General features: G+C 48.9%; 1 protein-coding gene across 5 annotated transcripts in view; it reads right to left on the reverse strand.

Moving 5' to 3' along the window:
• Nucleotides 1-16,376, reverse strand: part of Grik5 (glutamate ionotropic receptor kainate type subunit 5) — a 64,845-nt gene that overhangs the window by 25,036 nt on the left and 23,433 nt on the right. For all 5 annotated transcript variants that reach the window (XM_041654864.1, XM_041654865.1, XM_041654863.1 and 2 more), the window contains exon 12: nucleotides 13,469-13,672. In XM_041654864.1, the coding sequence (XP_041510798.1) occupies nucleotides 13,469-13,672 (204 nt within the window). The remainder of the gene's footprint in view (nucleotides 1-13,468; nucleotides 13,673-16,376) is intronic.

Raw genomic sequence — 16,376 nt, forward strand, 5'->3', positions numbered from 1 at the left:
GTTCTACAAGCTTACAGAAATTCACATGAATTTCAACCATACAGCCAGGAACTGAGAAAACACAAGGGGGAGCCATCCCCCTATCAGAGGCTTTCTGGTAAACCCCATCTGACCCCATCAGCCCTACCTCGGTCCGGCAGGCAAAGCAGAAAGAATCTAAATCAAAATGTTTCGCCTTTTACCAAAATGGCAGAGAGCAGCCTACAAAAGCAGTGACAAGGGATGGCTGTAGTCCTGAAAAGCAGTTCAATAATTATACAACAAAGCCACAAAAAGCATCTGTCTGTCTTTCTGTCTGTCTTTGCTCTACCACTGAGCTACATTCCCAGCCCTCATCTAGTCTTTTAAGGACAGGGTCTCACTGTGTAGCTCTGGCTGGTCTGGAACTGGCTGTGTAGACCAGGCTGACCTAAAACTCAGAGACCCACCAGTCTGCTCTGCTGGGGTCAGCGGTGTGCACCGCCACACTCTACTAACTGGCCATTCTATACAGAGAATCTGTCGGGAAAACAGTAAGGGGTTGGGAATGGTCGTGCGGGTCTACTATCTCAGCTCTCAGGAGGTAGAGGCAGAGAATCAAGAGTTCAAGGTCATCCCCAGCAAGTCCCAAGGTCAGCCTGGACTATATGGGACTGTAACTCAAAAATAATTAGGCTGGGCAGTGATGGTACACATTTTTAATCCCAGAGGCAGAGGCAGGTCAGATCTCTGTGAGTGTAAGGCCAGCCTGGTCTATAAAGTGAGTTCAGGTCAGTCAAGGCTGTTGCACAGGAAAATCCTGTCCAAAAACAACCAACCAAACAAACAAAAAACCAGCCAGGTGTGGGGGTGTACACCTTCAATCCCAGCACCCAGGAAGCAGGTGTAGATGGATCTTGGGGAGTTGGAGGTCAGCCTGGTCTATATAGCAAGTTCAAGGACAACCAGGGCTACACAGAGAAAGCCTGTCTCAACAGAGCAAAAAGGATGAAAGAAAAGAAGCTGAGTGTAGTGACTGGCACGCGTAGCCTGGTTGCTCCTGAGGGTGAGGCAGGAGGATCACTTGAGTTCAGGATTTACATGGACAACATAGCAAGACCCCATCTCAAAGAAGAGATCAAGGGAAGAGAGAAAGGAAGCTATGGGAAGGAGGAGAGAGGGCTGGAGAGGTGGCTCAGGGTTGAGAGCATCGGCTGCTCCTGCAGAGGGCCCAGGTTCCATTTCAGCAGCCCCATGGCATCTTGTCTGCTTTTAACTCCAGTTCCAGAGGATCCACAGCCCTCTGCTGGCTTTCACAGGCACCAGATACACATATATAGAAAGTTGTCTTTTTTTTAAAAAAAATAAACTCTATTTAAAATGCTGAGTAAGTAAAATAAATAAATAGATATCTGCATGTCGATTGCTGCCACGTATCATTCTGTTTAGGTTTAAAAAGTCAGCTACTATTTCGGGCCGTCCTCGTTGGCACGGCTTCCTTTCAGATTGATAATATCCACTGTTGGCAAGCACTCAGGAAACTTGACATTCTCCTGCGCTTTTGGTGGGAATATAAATTGGTGGAACCTTTCTGAACAGCCATTTGGCAGTATGTACAATTCCTGTTCTTTGACCCGGCCCTCCTACTTCTCACAGTGTATCCCTCAGGAACATTCCCACAAACCCACAGGCCAAGTTCAGAGGGACAGAGGCCGTGCCAGCGAACACTGGAAGCCACCCAGCCGGCTATCAATAGGGGATAGGCTTAATAACTCATGCGCCAGCCATAAACGGAATTCCCCGGTCTCCCTCTCAGTTTCAAACAAATACTGGCATCCAAACGCAATTATTCTTTCTCACCCTGACCACTGCATGGTGGGAAGACGATGGACCGTCCATTCGGCTGCTCCAGCCAAGCGCCAGGCAACCTGACTCCCTCCCACGCACATCCAGTGTGGCTGCACACCTGCTACACTAGCCCCGGCCACGTCATCTAGGTCTGAGCCCTCTCTCGTCCAACAGTCTCCCACACGAGCCGTCTGCTGCTTTCCCCTCCAGTAGCTGTTTCCCAAGAGAACAGCCGGACTATACACATCCCTCTAGCAATTTAAAAAGACTCAAGTGGTCTGTTTGGTTAAATGTCGGGCTATGAAAAGGAATGTAAGAGAAGACTTGGTGGGAGGTGCTGGCTGTCAAGCCTGCCAACCTGAGTTTGATCCCTGGAACCTACACGGTAGAAAGAGCTGACTTCTCTGAGTTTTCTGACTTCCACTTGTGTGGCATGGCACCCGTGTACATGCACACGTGCGCACACACACCACACACACACACACACACACACACACAGAAAAACGAAGAAAAGGTTTTTAAAAGAACTGTGGTACTGATACCTGTGACAATGTAGAAGACCCTCAAAACAACATGCTAGGATGCTGGAGAGATGGCTCAACGGCTAAGAGCACCAGCTGCTCTTTCTGGGTTCAGTTCCTAGCGCCACACTACTTGGGGGCTCACAATCAGTTGTAACTCTAGCTCTAGGGGGCTCTGGCGCTCTCTTCTCACCCTCACAGGCACGGCATGCACGTGGTGCACAGGCACAAACGCCGGCAAAACACTCGCATGCTTGGATAAATAAAAATACTCACATACTCGAATAAACAAAAACGTTTAAAAAATCACGAGTGAAAGAAACCAGATTCAAAAGTCTGTATGTTGGAGGACCTCACTTATATGAAGTATCTGTAACAGGTAACTCCATAGAGATGAAAGAGGATTGGTTTCCAAGCCTAGAGTGGTGGAGGGGGGATGGGGAATGATTACTTTTTTAAATATTTATTTACTTATTATGTATACAATATTCTGTCTGCATGTATGCCTGCAGGCCAGAAGAGGGCACCAGACCTCATTACAGATGGTTGTGAGCCACCATGTGGTTGCTGGGAATTGAACTCAGGACCTTTGGAAGAGCAGGCAATGCTCTTAACCGCTGAGCCATCTCTCCAGCCCGGGAATGATTACTTAATGAGTCCATGAGTCCGGGGATTTTTTTTGAAAGGTTATGAAAATACTTTGGCATCATATAGAGGTGGCGGTTGCACAGCAATGAGTGTATTAGATGCCACTTAACTGTACTTTTGTTGTTTGAGACAGGGGTCTAGTTACTACTATGTAGCCCTGGTTGCAACTTACAGCTTTCCTTGGCTTAAAAGCTAGGATTACAGAGTTGTGATTACTACGGTGCCTGGTTGACATGTGTCCTCCAGAATGGTCACTCTTGGGTTGGAGAGATGGTTCAGTGGTTAAGAGCACTCACTATTACAGAGGACCAGGGTTTGGTCCATGATGGCTTGACCGTCTGCCACTCCAGTTCCAGAGGCTCCATCATCGCCCTCTTTTGGCCTCTGTGAGAACTGCACACGTGGTACACTAACATACATGCAGGCAAATGCTCAAATACATAAAATAAAATTAAAAAATTAGAATGGTACCAGGCATGAGGGAGAACACCTTTAATCCCAGCACTTGGGAGGCAGAAGCAGGCAAATCTCTGTGAGTTCTAGGCCAGCCTTGTCTACAAGAGCTAGTTCTTTTTTTTTAATATTTATTTATTTATTATGTATACAATATTCTGTCTGTGTGTACACCTGCTGGCCAGAAGAGGGCACCAGACCTCATTACAGATGGTTGTGAGCCACCATGTGGTTGCTGGGAATTGAACTCAGGACCTTTGGAAGAGCAGGCAATGCTCTTAACCTCTGAGCCATCTCTCCAGCCCAAGAGCTAGTTCCAGGACTGTCCGGGTTGTTACACAGAGAAACCCTGTCTCAAAAGGGGGGGGGGGGGATCAGACCACTAGGCTTTGCCGTGGCTTCCCTGCTTAAATCACGCAGTATCTTCACAAGGCTATACAAAAACACTCGGAATCTGTCTCCCTGGTCACCACCCCGAGGTCTGTGCCCTGCCAGACCTACACTATTTCGCTTCCTCCTCACACAGCCATGCTTGCACACCTTCAAGGCAGATGGTCAGTCCCACTTTCAGGCGACCCTTCGCTGGAGAACGTCCTGCCTTCAGACCAGTACCTTCATGCAGGCAGAATATGGGAACCTGTTCTAGAATGTTCAGAATGTCTAGAATGCTGAGGATACAGGCATGCGGTACATACTACATGGTCTCTGCAGGGATGGCTTCCTCATCTCGCTTTGAAGTCTGCGTAAATGCTACCAAAGCACGCATGCGCAGGCACATGCGCACCAGACCCTTTCTCGCCATCACCTTTCTTTTCTATCCACAGCATGTGAGACAGCACATGACATATTTGCTGTCAGTTTCCATGCTAGAACGGCAACTTCAGAGGAACGGGATCTCTCTGGTCTGCACTCTGCTAGTATTTGGAGCGCAATCCGGCCCATGATAGGTGGACAACAAAGAAATGAAGTAGTAACTGACTAGATCAAACCACTTTTAAAAAATCAAGCAGGGTGTGTGTGTGTGTGGTGGGGGGGTGGCGCACGCCTTTAATCCCAGCCCTCAGGAGGCAGAGGCAGGCGGATCTCTGTGAGTTCTAGGACAGCCGGATCTACACAGAGAAACACAGTCTCAAAAAAAAAAAAATCTTACAGAAAGCAATCTACAGATTCAATGCAATGCCCATGAAAATCTCAGCAAAATTCTTCAAAGTCCTTGAAAGAACGGTACTCAACTTCATATGGAAAAACAAAAAACTCAGGCTAGCCAAAACAATCCTATGCAATAAAAGAACTTCTAGAGGCATCACAATCCCTGACTTCAAACTCCACTACAGAGCTACAGTACTGAAAACAGCCTGGCATTGGCATAAGAACAAACAGGAAGACCAATAGAACCAAATAGAAGACCCAGGTATTAATCCACACATCTTTGAACACTTGATCTTTGATAAAGAAGCAAAAAGGAAAGCATATTTAACAAGTGGTGCTGGCATAACTGGATATCAACATTCAGAAAAATGAAAATAGACCCATATCTATCACCATGCACAAAACTCAAGTCCAAATGGATCAACTTTTATAAAGCCAGTCACACTGAACCTTATAGAAGAGAAAGTGGGAAGTACACTTGAATGCATTGGCACAGGGAACCACTTCCTAAATAGAACCCCAGCAGCACAGACACTGAGGGAAACAATAAATGGGACCTCCTGAAACTGAAAAGCTTCTGTAAAGCAAAGGACACGATCAATAAGACAAAACAACAGCCTACAGAATGGGAAAAGATCTTCACTAACCCCACATCAGACAGAGGGCTGGTCTCCAAAATATACAAAGAACTCAAGAAATTGGACACCAAAAGATCACGTAATACAATAAAAAAAAAAGGAGTATAGACCTAAACAGAGAACTCTCAACAGAGGAATCTAAAATGGCTGAAAGACACTAAGGGAAATGTTCAACATCCTTAGTCATCAGAGAAATGCAAATCAAAACAACTCTGAGATTCCATCTTACACCTGTAAGAATGGCCAAGATCAAAAACACTGATGACAACTTATGCTGGAGAGGTTGTGGGGAAAAGGGAACACTTCTGCATTGCTGGTGGGAATGCAAGCTGGTACAACTACTTTGGATGTCAGTGTGGCGATTTCTCAGAAATTTAGAAAACAACCTTCCTCAAGACCCAGTAATACCACTTTTGGGTATATATCCAAAGGATGCTCAATCGTGCCACAAGGACACGTGCTCAACTCTGTTCACAGCAGCATTGTTTGTCATAGCCAGAACCTGGAAACAACCTAAATGCCCCTTGACCAAAGAATGGATAAGGAAAATGTGGTACATTTACACAATGGAGTACTACGCAGCAGAAAAAATCCAACATCTTGAATTTTGCAGGAAAATGGATGGAGCTAGAAAACATTATTTTGAGTGAGGTAACCCAGACACAGAAAGACAATTATCACATGTACTCACTCATAGGTGGTTTTTAAACATGAAACAAAGAAAGCCAGTTCACAAACCACAATCCCAGAGAACTTCAACAATGCAGACAGTAACAGAGACTTACATAGATTTAATCTACATGAGAAGTAGAAAAAGACAAGATCTCCTGAGTAAATTGGGAGCATGGGGACCTTGAGGGAGGATTTAAGGGGGGGGAAGAGGCAGGGAGGGGAGCAGAGAAAAATGTAGAGCTCAATAAATATCAATAAAATAAAAAAAATGATGTATGGGCCACCAAGATGGCTCAGCTGGAAAAAGTGCTTGTTGTCCCCAAGACACGAGTACCACAGAGAGAGCATCAGCTCTACAAGATGTCCTCTGACCTTCATGTCTGTGCCATGGCACACCAAAGTTTTGAAAATGTAACTTTTTTTTTAAATGAGACAAATCTATGTATACTGACACACACCTTCAATCCCAGCACTAGGAGGTACAGGCAGATGGAGCTCTGTGAATGAGAGGCTAGCCTGGTCTACATAATGAGACTCTGGGGGGGAGGAAACCATAAACAAACACCCGAGTGAAGAGGAAAGGGAAGAACAGACGGCACAGCATTGCGTGTAACATGGTACCATTGTATGCCTATTATTCCACCACTAGGGCGGTAGAAGCGGGAGAAACAGAAATTCATGGTTGTCCCAGTCTACACAATGAGGTCCAAGCCAGTCTGGGCTACGTGAGACTCAATTTGAAAAAAAAAATTACTATATGTCAATGAATTTAAAGAAAATGACTGAGACATCTACCCCATATCCCTCCTGTCTCCGAGCTGTGAGACCACTGTCCCTGCGCAGCCTCATCGAGTTCCTGCTACTCCCTCAGATGTCAGACCACTTTGTACGACATATTGGAGACAGGGCCAACAAACGCATTGTGTTCTTGTTTTGTTTGTGGTTTTTTGAGACGGTTTCTCTGTAGCTTTGGAGCCTGTCCTGGAACTAGCTCTTGTAGACCAGGCTGGCCATGAACTCACAGAGATCCGCCTGCCTCTGCCTCCTGAGTGCTGGGATTTAAGGTGTGCATCACCACTGCCCAGCTTTCTTGTTTTGTTTCTATAGTATTGGAGATCGAACCTAGAACCCAGAGCCAAGATTGTGCAAGCTAAGCACTCTCTGAGCTAGCTACACACCAGCCACATGACTGCCCCCCACAAGACAGCCCTGACTGTCCTGAAACTCATTCTGTAGACCAGGCTGGCCTTGAACTCACAGAGATCCACCTGCCTCTGCCTTCCGAGTGCTGGGATTAAAAGCGTGTGACACGATCGCCTGGTAAAGTAAATATATTTTGTGAAAGATAGAATAACTTCAACACAGTTTTGTAGCTGCAAAGTTATACACTCTACTTATGCAGCAAGGTGATTTTGTTTACTGTTTTGTTTATAGACAGGGTTTCTGGATACAGTCCAGGCTGGCCTTGAACTTTTGATCTTGCCTTGGCCTCCTGAGTGCTAGAATAACAGGTATGCAACGCCATGCCTGGCTATGAGATGCTTTGTTTTTGGTTTTGATTCTTATTTTATGTGTACGTGTGTTCTGTCTGCATGCGAGTCGGCACCATGGGCACAACTGGTGCCACTGGAGGACACAGAGGGTTTTGGATGTGCTGGGACTGCAATTACATACAGTTCTGAGTCACCCTGTGGGTGGGTGGGAATTGAACCTGGGTCCTACGGAAGAGAAACTGTTGCTCTTAGTTGCTGAGTCACCTCTTCGGCCCCAAGATGATGTTTTTGTAGGGCCATGAGAGCTATGTTACAGCAATATTCCTTTTCATTTCTGCACCTACCTAACTTTCTTAACACGTTGACTTTTTTGGAACTAGAACACCAATACAGCAGAGTATTTACATATGCCAGTCTAGGGAACTTGGTGCAATCCCTGGAGACAGGGTTGGATGGAGACGGTAAACAGACTGGAGTCAGCCACAATGTGTTTGAAGAACACTGTGTACCTGCACAGGCAGGGTAGGGCAATGGTTCTCCAGAGTCCTAGAGAGACACTGTCCACTTGTTCAGCATCAGCTCACAGGGTCCTGCCTCCGGGGTGTGATATCCAAGGTGGTGTGGACATTGTCTTGGCTATGACAACATGTGTGCTGATCTCATCGGTCCCTCAGTGATGCCCCCCTAAGTTAGGGGTACACCAAGACTCAGATGGGTGGCTGCCTGTCTGCAGGTCCAGTTCAGACCAGGGCTATCTGACTCAACAGGCAATGTTCTCACACCTTTTGTCATACACCCCACCAACCATGACGTCAGCAGTGAGCACCGACATGCTATGGTCCCCTTAAAAATGCTCTAATTTAATCCAAAGTTCTGTGAGGGGAAAATATTTTGTACTATTTTCAAAGGGGAAACTGAGGCTCAGTGAGATGTGGTGGCTTGCCAGGAATTCTGCGGGACCCAGGCCCCCCCAAGCCTGGAACTTACCAATCAGCTGCTAACCACTGTGCCACTGTCATGGATGCCAGTGGACCCCAGACTGACTGGAGATCAAGGAACTGGATGCCCAAGCTGCCCTGGGTGCTAGGAACACACAGTTCTACCAATGGAAGACATCTCCTTGACCAAGGTCCTGATGTTCCCTAAGGGCAGATCACAGCTGAAGGTGCATCCGTCAGATCAGAAGTACAAAGGCCTCGAGGCAGGCTGCAGGGTGGATGTCCTCACCCAGCCCAGCTCTAGAATTTCCCTTGGGATGAGGATCAGGTACAAATGTAAGGAAACTAAGCTAAGAACTGAGCTAGAAACTAGGAACTGAGCTTGGTTCCTAGCTCCCTCATTCTAAGCCCTCTGCCTCCCAAGGCTGGCCTAGGACGCCTGGTCTACTTCTCAGCACCAGGAAAGCCTTATCTTGAAGCCCTGTGGCTTTGGCCGAAGCGAACAGCAGAAGGTCAGACCTGCACTGGAGAGACTGAACAAACCGGTGTGGAAATTAGCTAGTGAGGAGATTAGCAGGGCTGGGGCTAGGGATGCCATTCAGTTGGCAGAGAGCTTGTCTAGCATGCGTGAGCTCCTGGGTTTGACTCCCCAAGGGAATAGCTAGGGGAGTTCCAGGCCATCCTGGGATACAGGAGATTTTGTTAAGGAAGGAGGAAGGGAGGAAGTTAGGGAGGGAAATAAAAGGTCCTTGCAGAGGACCCAGATTTGGTTTCCAGCACCCACATGGCAGCTTACAACCATCTGAAACTCCAGTACAGGAGACATCTCATGCCTTTTTCGGACCTCCATGGGCACTATACATGCTGGTAAATATTATATATAAAACAAAACAAATAAATCTTTAAGAAAGAAAAGAGGGTCAGAGCCTGAATTCCAAGCACAGAAGGAACGACAGTCCCCAGCAATGGCCACAGGGTGTGATAAATGGACCAGATTCTGAGGATCCCTGGATGCAGGCTGGAGGTGCCAGTGCGTTGGGCTGCCTTCCGTCTGGAAGTCATTCTCCAGCTTGGGACCAGCTCACCCAGTCACTAACCCCGTGGCCTCTCTGTTTCTGAAGCAAATACTAATCCTTCCCTCATTGTGAGGCTATGTGGATGGGAAGCCTGGACAAAGTCCTGAAGGAACATTTGATCGGCCACAGCAAACGCTGATCCGGTTGCTCCGGTCTTCCCAACTAATCTGCTGGGAGGTCTGCAAAGGGTGTAGCTTTAGGGACAGACAGACCCAGCTGCAGCCCTGGAAACTGAGACGCACTCCACGCTGTGGAGCCCCAGGCCTCTAGCTGGCAAGAGGGCAGTGCTGCTCTGGAGTTAAGCAGCGACTGGATAGCTGCCAGCACATGTGTGAAGTCAGCCAGGGGCAGCTACTGCTGCTGGGTGATGTGGAATGGACTCCCACGTGGTTCTGCAAGCCTGGCCACGCCACAGTAGGCGGCACAAACTCAGCAGGACCCAGTCTCAGCCTCTGTGTGCTCCCAGCCTCTTCTCCTCCACTGTTCTCTCTGTAATGTCCACAGCTGCCCCAGCAAACACAGGGAGATGCTACAGCATTCTCCCCGGTACTTTCTTCCTAGGAGTCAACGGGTCTGCGCTCACCAAGCCCTTCCTCCCCTAGTGTCTACTTCACACCAACCCCTGGTCCACCACACCCTCTGCAATCTTTACTTCGGCCCTCAGGTCGGCCTATCCTCTTTCACACTTGAACCAGCTTGATCTGCAGCGGTTCACAATCTTTGACCTGCCCACTAAGGACAAGGCCAGGCAAAGCAGAGAGCCTGGTACATAGTAGGTGCTTAATAATACCAGCTGGATGGCAAACGGGTGACTGCATGCACGAACTGACCGTGCTGACAGGAGTAAGGACAATAACAGAACAGGTCACAGGCAGGTGGCACCTCTGCCTACCAGCCTTGTACAAGTCTTTTCAACAAATTATCCGTTTGTTGCTCACAGTCATGCTACGGGGCCGGGAACCATTCTCCAATTTTACATGAAGATAACCCGTCAAAGGTCACCCAGGCAGTACACAGCAGAAGCAAGATCTGAAAGGGTCTGGCTGTGCCGTAACCAGGTACAGTGGCCCCAGACACCAAATCCTTGTGTTCATCTGGTGAGGCCAGAGCCACCAAGGTGAGGGAAGGTCTGCCTGAGGTCAGACAGACCTTAGCTGACAGCTAGCTTCTGGTGTATTGAGGCCAGCTAAAGAAGCTGCTCCTCTGAAGGCTGCCTGTTCCTGGCTCTCAGTGGGTAAAGCTTAAGAGCCCAGAGCCCGCGTAGTGGAAAGAGACAACCAACTCCTATGAGGCGATTTCCGGCCCCCACACAAACACAGGTGCTTGCACACATACACACACCATCTTTTCTCAAAAAGAGACGCAGGCTGTGGATACAGATACCAGGCAGATCTGAACCTGGGGTGGGTACAGGAACACTGGCTTTGGACCTTCTCCCCTCTGCTCAGGCCCCCTTTTCTGGGACTCAGGTCTTAGCACCCACTCTGGGGGCAGAAGACTTCAAACCAGCCAGCAGCTTCAGGGGACCGTGCCTTGGGGCTCGCCTGCAGGCTGGAGCGGGGAGACCAAGCAGCCAGGACTCTGGCCCCCACTTCTGCCTCCCCAGAGCAGCTCTGCTTTTGTCTGGGCTTCTGAAGACACTTTCAATGGGAGGAAAGGTTCTGCTGTTCAAATAACTTTAGAAAATCAATGCCCCGAGGGATAAATGTCCTTGTCTAACAAAACACCCTGCTTGTGTCAATCTGTATGGCATTCAGGGGCTCCAAAGTAGTGAGTTCTCTCTCTCGGGAGGGACAGGAGGGTGAACCTAGCCGAGTCCAATGTCAAGGCTGATCTCACTGCCGTTCCCTGCTCTGCCCACCAGCTGCTGTGTGGCGAGCCACATGCCTCTTTTGCATAGCCTTTCCTCTCTCCATTCGCCAACCTGGTTTTCTCTGGAATAAAAAAATAAAACCTATAAGGAGTCAGGGTTGTGGCTCAGTTGGTAGAGTGTTTGCGTACCATGCATGAAGTCCTGGGTTCAATCCCCAGCATCTCCCATAAGCTGGGCCAGAGAATGCTGGCACTTGGGAGGCAGAGGCAAATGATCAAGGTTATCTTCAGCTACAAACTGAATTAAAGGGCAGCCTGAAGTGGGGTGTAGTGGCGCACGCCTTTAACCCAGCATTTGAGAGGCAGAGGCAGGCAAGTCTCTGTGGGTTTAAGGCCAGCCTGGTCTACAGAGCGAGTTCCAGGATAGTCAGGGCTATACAGAGAACCTGTCTCAGAAAAAAAGTAAAATAAAATAAAAAAGATCAGCTTGAGCTACTGAGGCTTCTGCATGCATACTCACATATGCACACACATCTAGAAACACACATCCACTGAACACACACACGAGAAATGGGGAGAGAAAACTCCACAGTCCCGCTGTCCGACAGGCAGCATGCAACGAGTTTGCATGAGGCCTGAGATCCTCACTACAGGCCTGTCGGGTATTACCCCCATCTTATGAAAGGGGAAAATGGAGCTTGGAGTTGGGAAAAGATCCATCTAAGGACTCCAGTCCAGGTTGGTCAGACTCCAGAATATTCTCTCCACTGTGCCCTTGCCTCCCACCTCTCACTCCTGCCTCTCTCCCTCCTTACCTTCATGAAGCACTTCCCACGCACAGGCAGGCCCAGCTGGCTCACTCAGAGCTGCACTCTCAGAGGGCTCCCCCTCTACAAACCATGTTCCCTCTGCTTCTCAGCATTTCCTCACCTCCCGACTTCTTCACGCCTTTCCTTTGTTCAAAGATTTATTTACTTTAAGTGCATTTGGTATTTTGGCTGCACATGTGCCTGTGTGAGGGCATCAGATCCCTTAGAAGTGGAGTGACAGACAGGTGTGAGCTACCATGTGAGTGCTGGGAACTGAACCCGGGTCCTCTGGAAGAGTAGCCAGTGTTCTTACCTGCTGAATCATCTCTCCAGCCCCATCCTTTCCTTTTCTTTGAGGGGGATTGGTTGGGTTTTTTGAGACAGGGTCTTATTATGTAGCCTTGGCTGGTCTGGAAATCACCACGAGATTGGTGTTGGTAATCCTCCTGCCTTGGACCCTTGTCTGCTATGATTACAGGTGTATGCCACCGTGAGAGTCTCGCCCTGCAGCCTGGGTTAGCTTAAACCTCTGATCTTCCCCCACAGCCTGCCCTGTGATCAGGGAACAGGTGTGTGTCTCAGGACCTGATTTCCTGTTGATGCCCCCACCCCCTGCCCTGCCGGTCCATCACTTCAGGCAGCAGCATCTCTTTGGGGAAGCCCTGAGTGCAGAGTTAGAGTCAGGGGTCTGCTCTAGGTCTCTCCTATGAATTTTCTAAATCAGAAACCATGGTGGTAACTTGCTCCTGGACCCTAACGAGACTCATAAGTTCTTGGGGGCAAAGCGTCTGCTCACTGAATCCGACACAGAGCAGGACACAGAGCTGGTGTTCCACACACACCTACTGAGGAAAGGTTGAGCCGACGGACAGCTCTGGACTTTTGTTTAGTTGGTTCTGCAACAAGGTCTCAGGTGACATAACCCCAGCTGGCCTCAAACTTGCAAACGAATGTAGAACGACCTTGAATCCTCCTGCCTCCACCTCTCCAGTGCCAGGATTACAGGCCTGCACCACCACGCCTGGTTTACATGGATTGAGTCTGGGGTCTCCAGCATGCTATACATGCCCTCTACCAACTGAGCCACACGTTCAGCCCCAGAAGACAACTCTTGGGGCCTGAAGTGAGCCAGGCCTTCCCGATGGAACCGGGCAGAGAGCAGTCCCCGCTTTTGGTCTTGCCTCCTAGAGGACGCACCCCTTGATGACTTCAGGCTACCAGATTCCTACTCCATGTCACAGTTATTCACTCATCAAACCTCTGAACATAAGAGGAACATCTGGCAAAAACACAGGAGGTGACTGACACAATGCTGTGCTTTTCCTACCTGGCCCCGAGGCACCCAGGGCAAAGGTAACTTAGCGCACCATCAACCTTCTGCCTGTTTCTTTTGCTTTGTGCTGATCTGGCCCCACCTTCCCTTCCTCCGTTCCCAGCCCCCTGCCAGCCATACCCGGTTGATGAGCTCGCCAACCATGCCTGTCCAGGAGCCATTTGGCTCAGGTGCCCCGTATAGTCCGTCCTCTACCAACCGCAGGCGATACCGGAAGCGCAGTAGCTCTGCCAGCTCCCGAAGCATGTCCACGCAGAAGCCCTCGAAGCGCTCGTTCCCAGACAAGGCCTGGAAGTTAGGCCTGCGCATGACATACGGGTTCTCCTGGGTGGGCAAGAGAGAGCAGAGGTCAGAGACTGAGAACTTGGGGGCTGAGTCAGGGATCCTGGGGCCCAGGACCAGAGCTGTGGATGACAGAACCCCTGCATGTCTGCTGTTTCTGTTTGTTGTGTGGTCACATGTGGGGAGGCTGGAGGACAACCCCAGATGTCACTCCTCAGGAGCCTTGATCTTTCTTTTTTTAATTTTATTTTGTATGTATGATTTTGGCCTGCATGTGTGTCTGTGTACCATGTACATGCCTGCAGCCAGCAAAGGCGAGAGAGTATCGGATGCCTTGGAACTCAGATGGCTGAGAGCTACCATGTAGTACTGGGAACTGCGGAGTCACCTCTCCAGCCTTCCCATCTGCCTTTTTTGTTTGTTTTTTTTTTCTTGAGACAGTGTCTATGCTTGGCCCAGAATAGGTAGAGTAAGGTGGGCAGAGTAGCTTGCAAGCCCCCGGGATCTGCCTGATTTTGCCTCCCAGGCATTAGGATGAGCCAGGCTGAGCTGTCTCCCAAGCCCTGTGTGCTGGTTTTTTGAGACTTCCTCTAACGTCGTCCAGGCTATCTCTAATCCCAATGTATAGACAAGAGCAGCCTTGAACTTCTGATCCTCCTGCCTCTGCCCAAGTGTGTGCGACCACACCTGGCTAAGGCACATATACTTCATTTGGAAACGCTGTGAGTGGCTGGGCGGTGGTGGTGCACACCCTTAACCCCAGCAGTCGGGATGCAGAGGCAGGCGGATCTCTGAGTTCGAAACCAGCCTGGTCTACAGAGTGAGTTATAGGACAGGCTCCGAAGCCACACAGAGAAACCCTGTCTCGAAAAATCAAACGAAATAGAATAAAATACATGCTGTGAGTGGAGAGAGGGCCTGAAAGCCGAGGGGCTTGGGGATGCATCCGTGGGCTCTGCAGCCCCTTATGAGACTCCAACCAAAACACCTACGAGAAAGGGGGGACGCTGGAGGGACTCAGAATGGGCTGGCATCAAATTAGAATGGAGCTTTCAAGATTCTCTTCCGACACACCTTACTCAACTCATCCATTTTACATGGACAAGTACACACACGACCCTGTCTGGTTCCACCAGACAGCATTGCTCTCTGTCGCCGCATACATGGGTAATTTCAATTTTGAGTTCTTCATCCCCGGCCCCCACCGCACAGCCAGCAGTGACTCGCTAAACCAACTTTACGAGCCACCAATGTGGCCCATGAGAGTATCCCTCACCAGGATTTTGCTCTAGCCCGAGCTGCCACGAGGCAGGCAGGCATGACACGCCAGATGGTAAAACTGCAAGAGAATTTGGAAGCCTGGATTGTTCTGTAAAATCCCCTGATTATGAATGTCAGCGACTCATTCAAATTCTAATACCTTTTTTTTTAGGCCACATGAACACACCTGCCAGTTTGCAATCTCTGGCTTTTTGCTGTGTGGATGGTCTTTTGTAGGTGTTGTTTTGAGATTTTAAAATTTTATGCATATGAGTGTTTTGCCTGCCTGTACATCTGTGTACCATGTACTTGCCTGGAGCCCAAAAAAGTCAGAAGAGGGCATTGGATCCCCTAGAACTGAAGTTATGAACGATTGTAAGATACCACGTGGGTGCTGACAACCAAACTCAGGTTCCTGCAAGAATAGCCAGTGCTCTTGGCTTTGTTTTAGAGATGAGGTCTCGGTATGTAGACCAGGCTAGCCCCAAAACCCACAGAGATCCTCCTGCCTGTCACCTGAACTGGGATTGAAGACGATGCCCTCAAACTCACAATTCTCCTGTCTCAGTTTTCTGAATTCTAGGGTTATAGGTGTATGTGTCAGCGTCAGTGGTTACACTGAAGGTTACTTTTGAGGGTCACAAGTAGACTTTACTGATCTCAGCATTACAAAGAAAAAAGGAGGCAGAGAGCCGTCCAAGGTACCAGCAGAGCAAGAGCATCTGGAGGCCATTGCAAAAAAAATGTAACTTACCTAGGCAGTGATAGTCTAAATGAGGGGCAGGACAGTGTCCCTTTACACAAAAGAATTTAGGACTCAGAAAATACCCAGGAGAGAACTCTTTGGTAATAATATCCACGATGTTTACTATGAGATAGACCCCTCCCTCCTTCCCTGTCCTGTGTGTAATCTTTAGATTACTTGACTTGAAAAGATGATTTATCATTAGCCAGGCAGTAGTGGCACACACCTCTAATCCCGTCACTGGGGAGGAGGCAGAGGCAAGCAGATCTCCATGAGTTAAAGGACGTGTGTGTGTGTACACAATGGAGAAAGGCATGCACGCATAGCACACATGTATAGGTCAGAGGACAACTCTGTGGAGTCTGTTCTCTCCTTCCACCTTCATGTGGGTTCCAGGGATCAAACTTGGGTTCTTGGGCTTTTCAGCAAGCGCCTTTGGCTGCTGATCACTCTCACTGGTCCCAGATTATTTGGCTTTAAATCTTCACAGAAGTCTATAACAAAGTGAGTATTGTTAGAATTTTTTTTTTTTTTTTTGCAAAGCTGGGGATTGAATCTAGGGCCTTGGCATGCTAAGCAGGCACTCTACCACTGAGTCATACCTCAACTCCTCACTGGGGGATTCTAGGCAGGGGCTCTACCACTGAGTCACACCTCAACTCCTCACTGGGGGATTCTAGGCAGGGGCTCTACCACTGAGTCACACCCCAGCCCCTCACTGGGGGATTCTAGGAAGGGGCT

Source organism: Microtus oregoni, unplaced genomic scaffold, assembly GCF_018167655.1.
Source record: "Microtus oregoni isolate MIOR12 unplaced genomic scaffold, Mior012 000006F_ref0000085, whole genome shotgun sequence".
NCBI classification, from domain to species: domain Eukaryota; kingdom Metazoa; phylum Chordata; class Mammalia; order Rodentia; family Cricetidae; genus Microtus; species Microtus oregoni.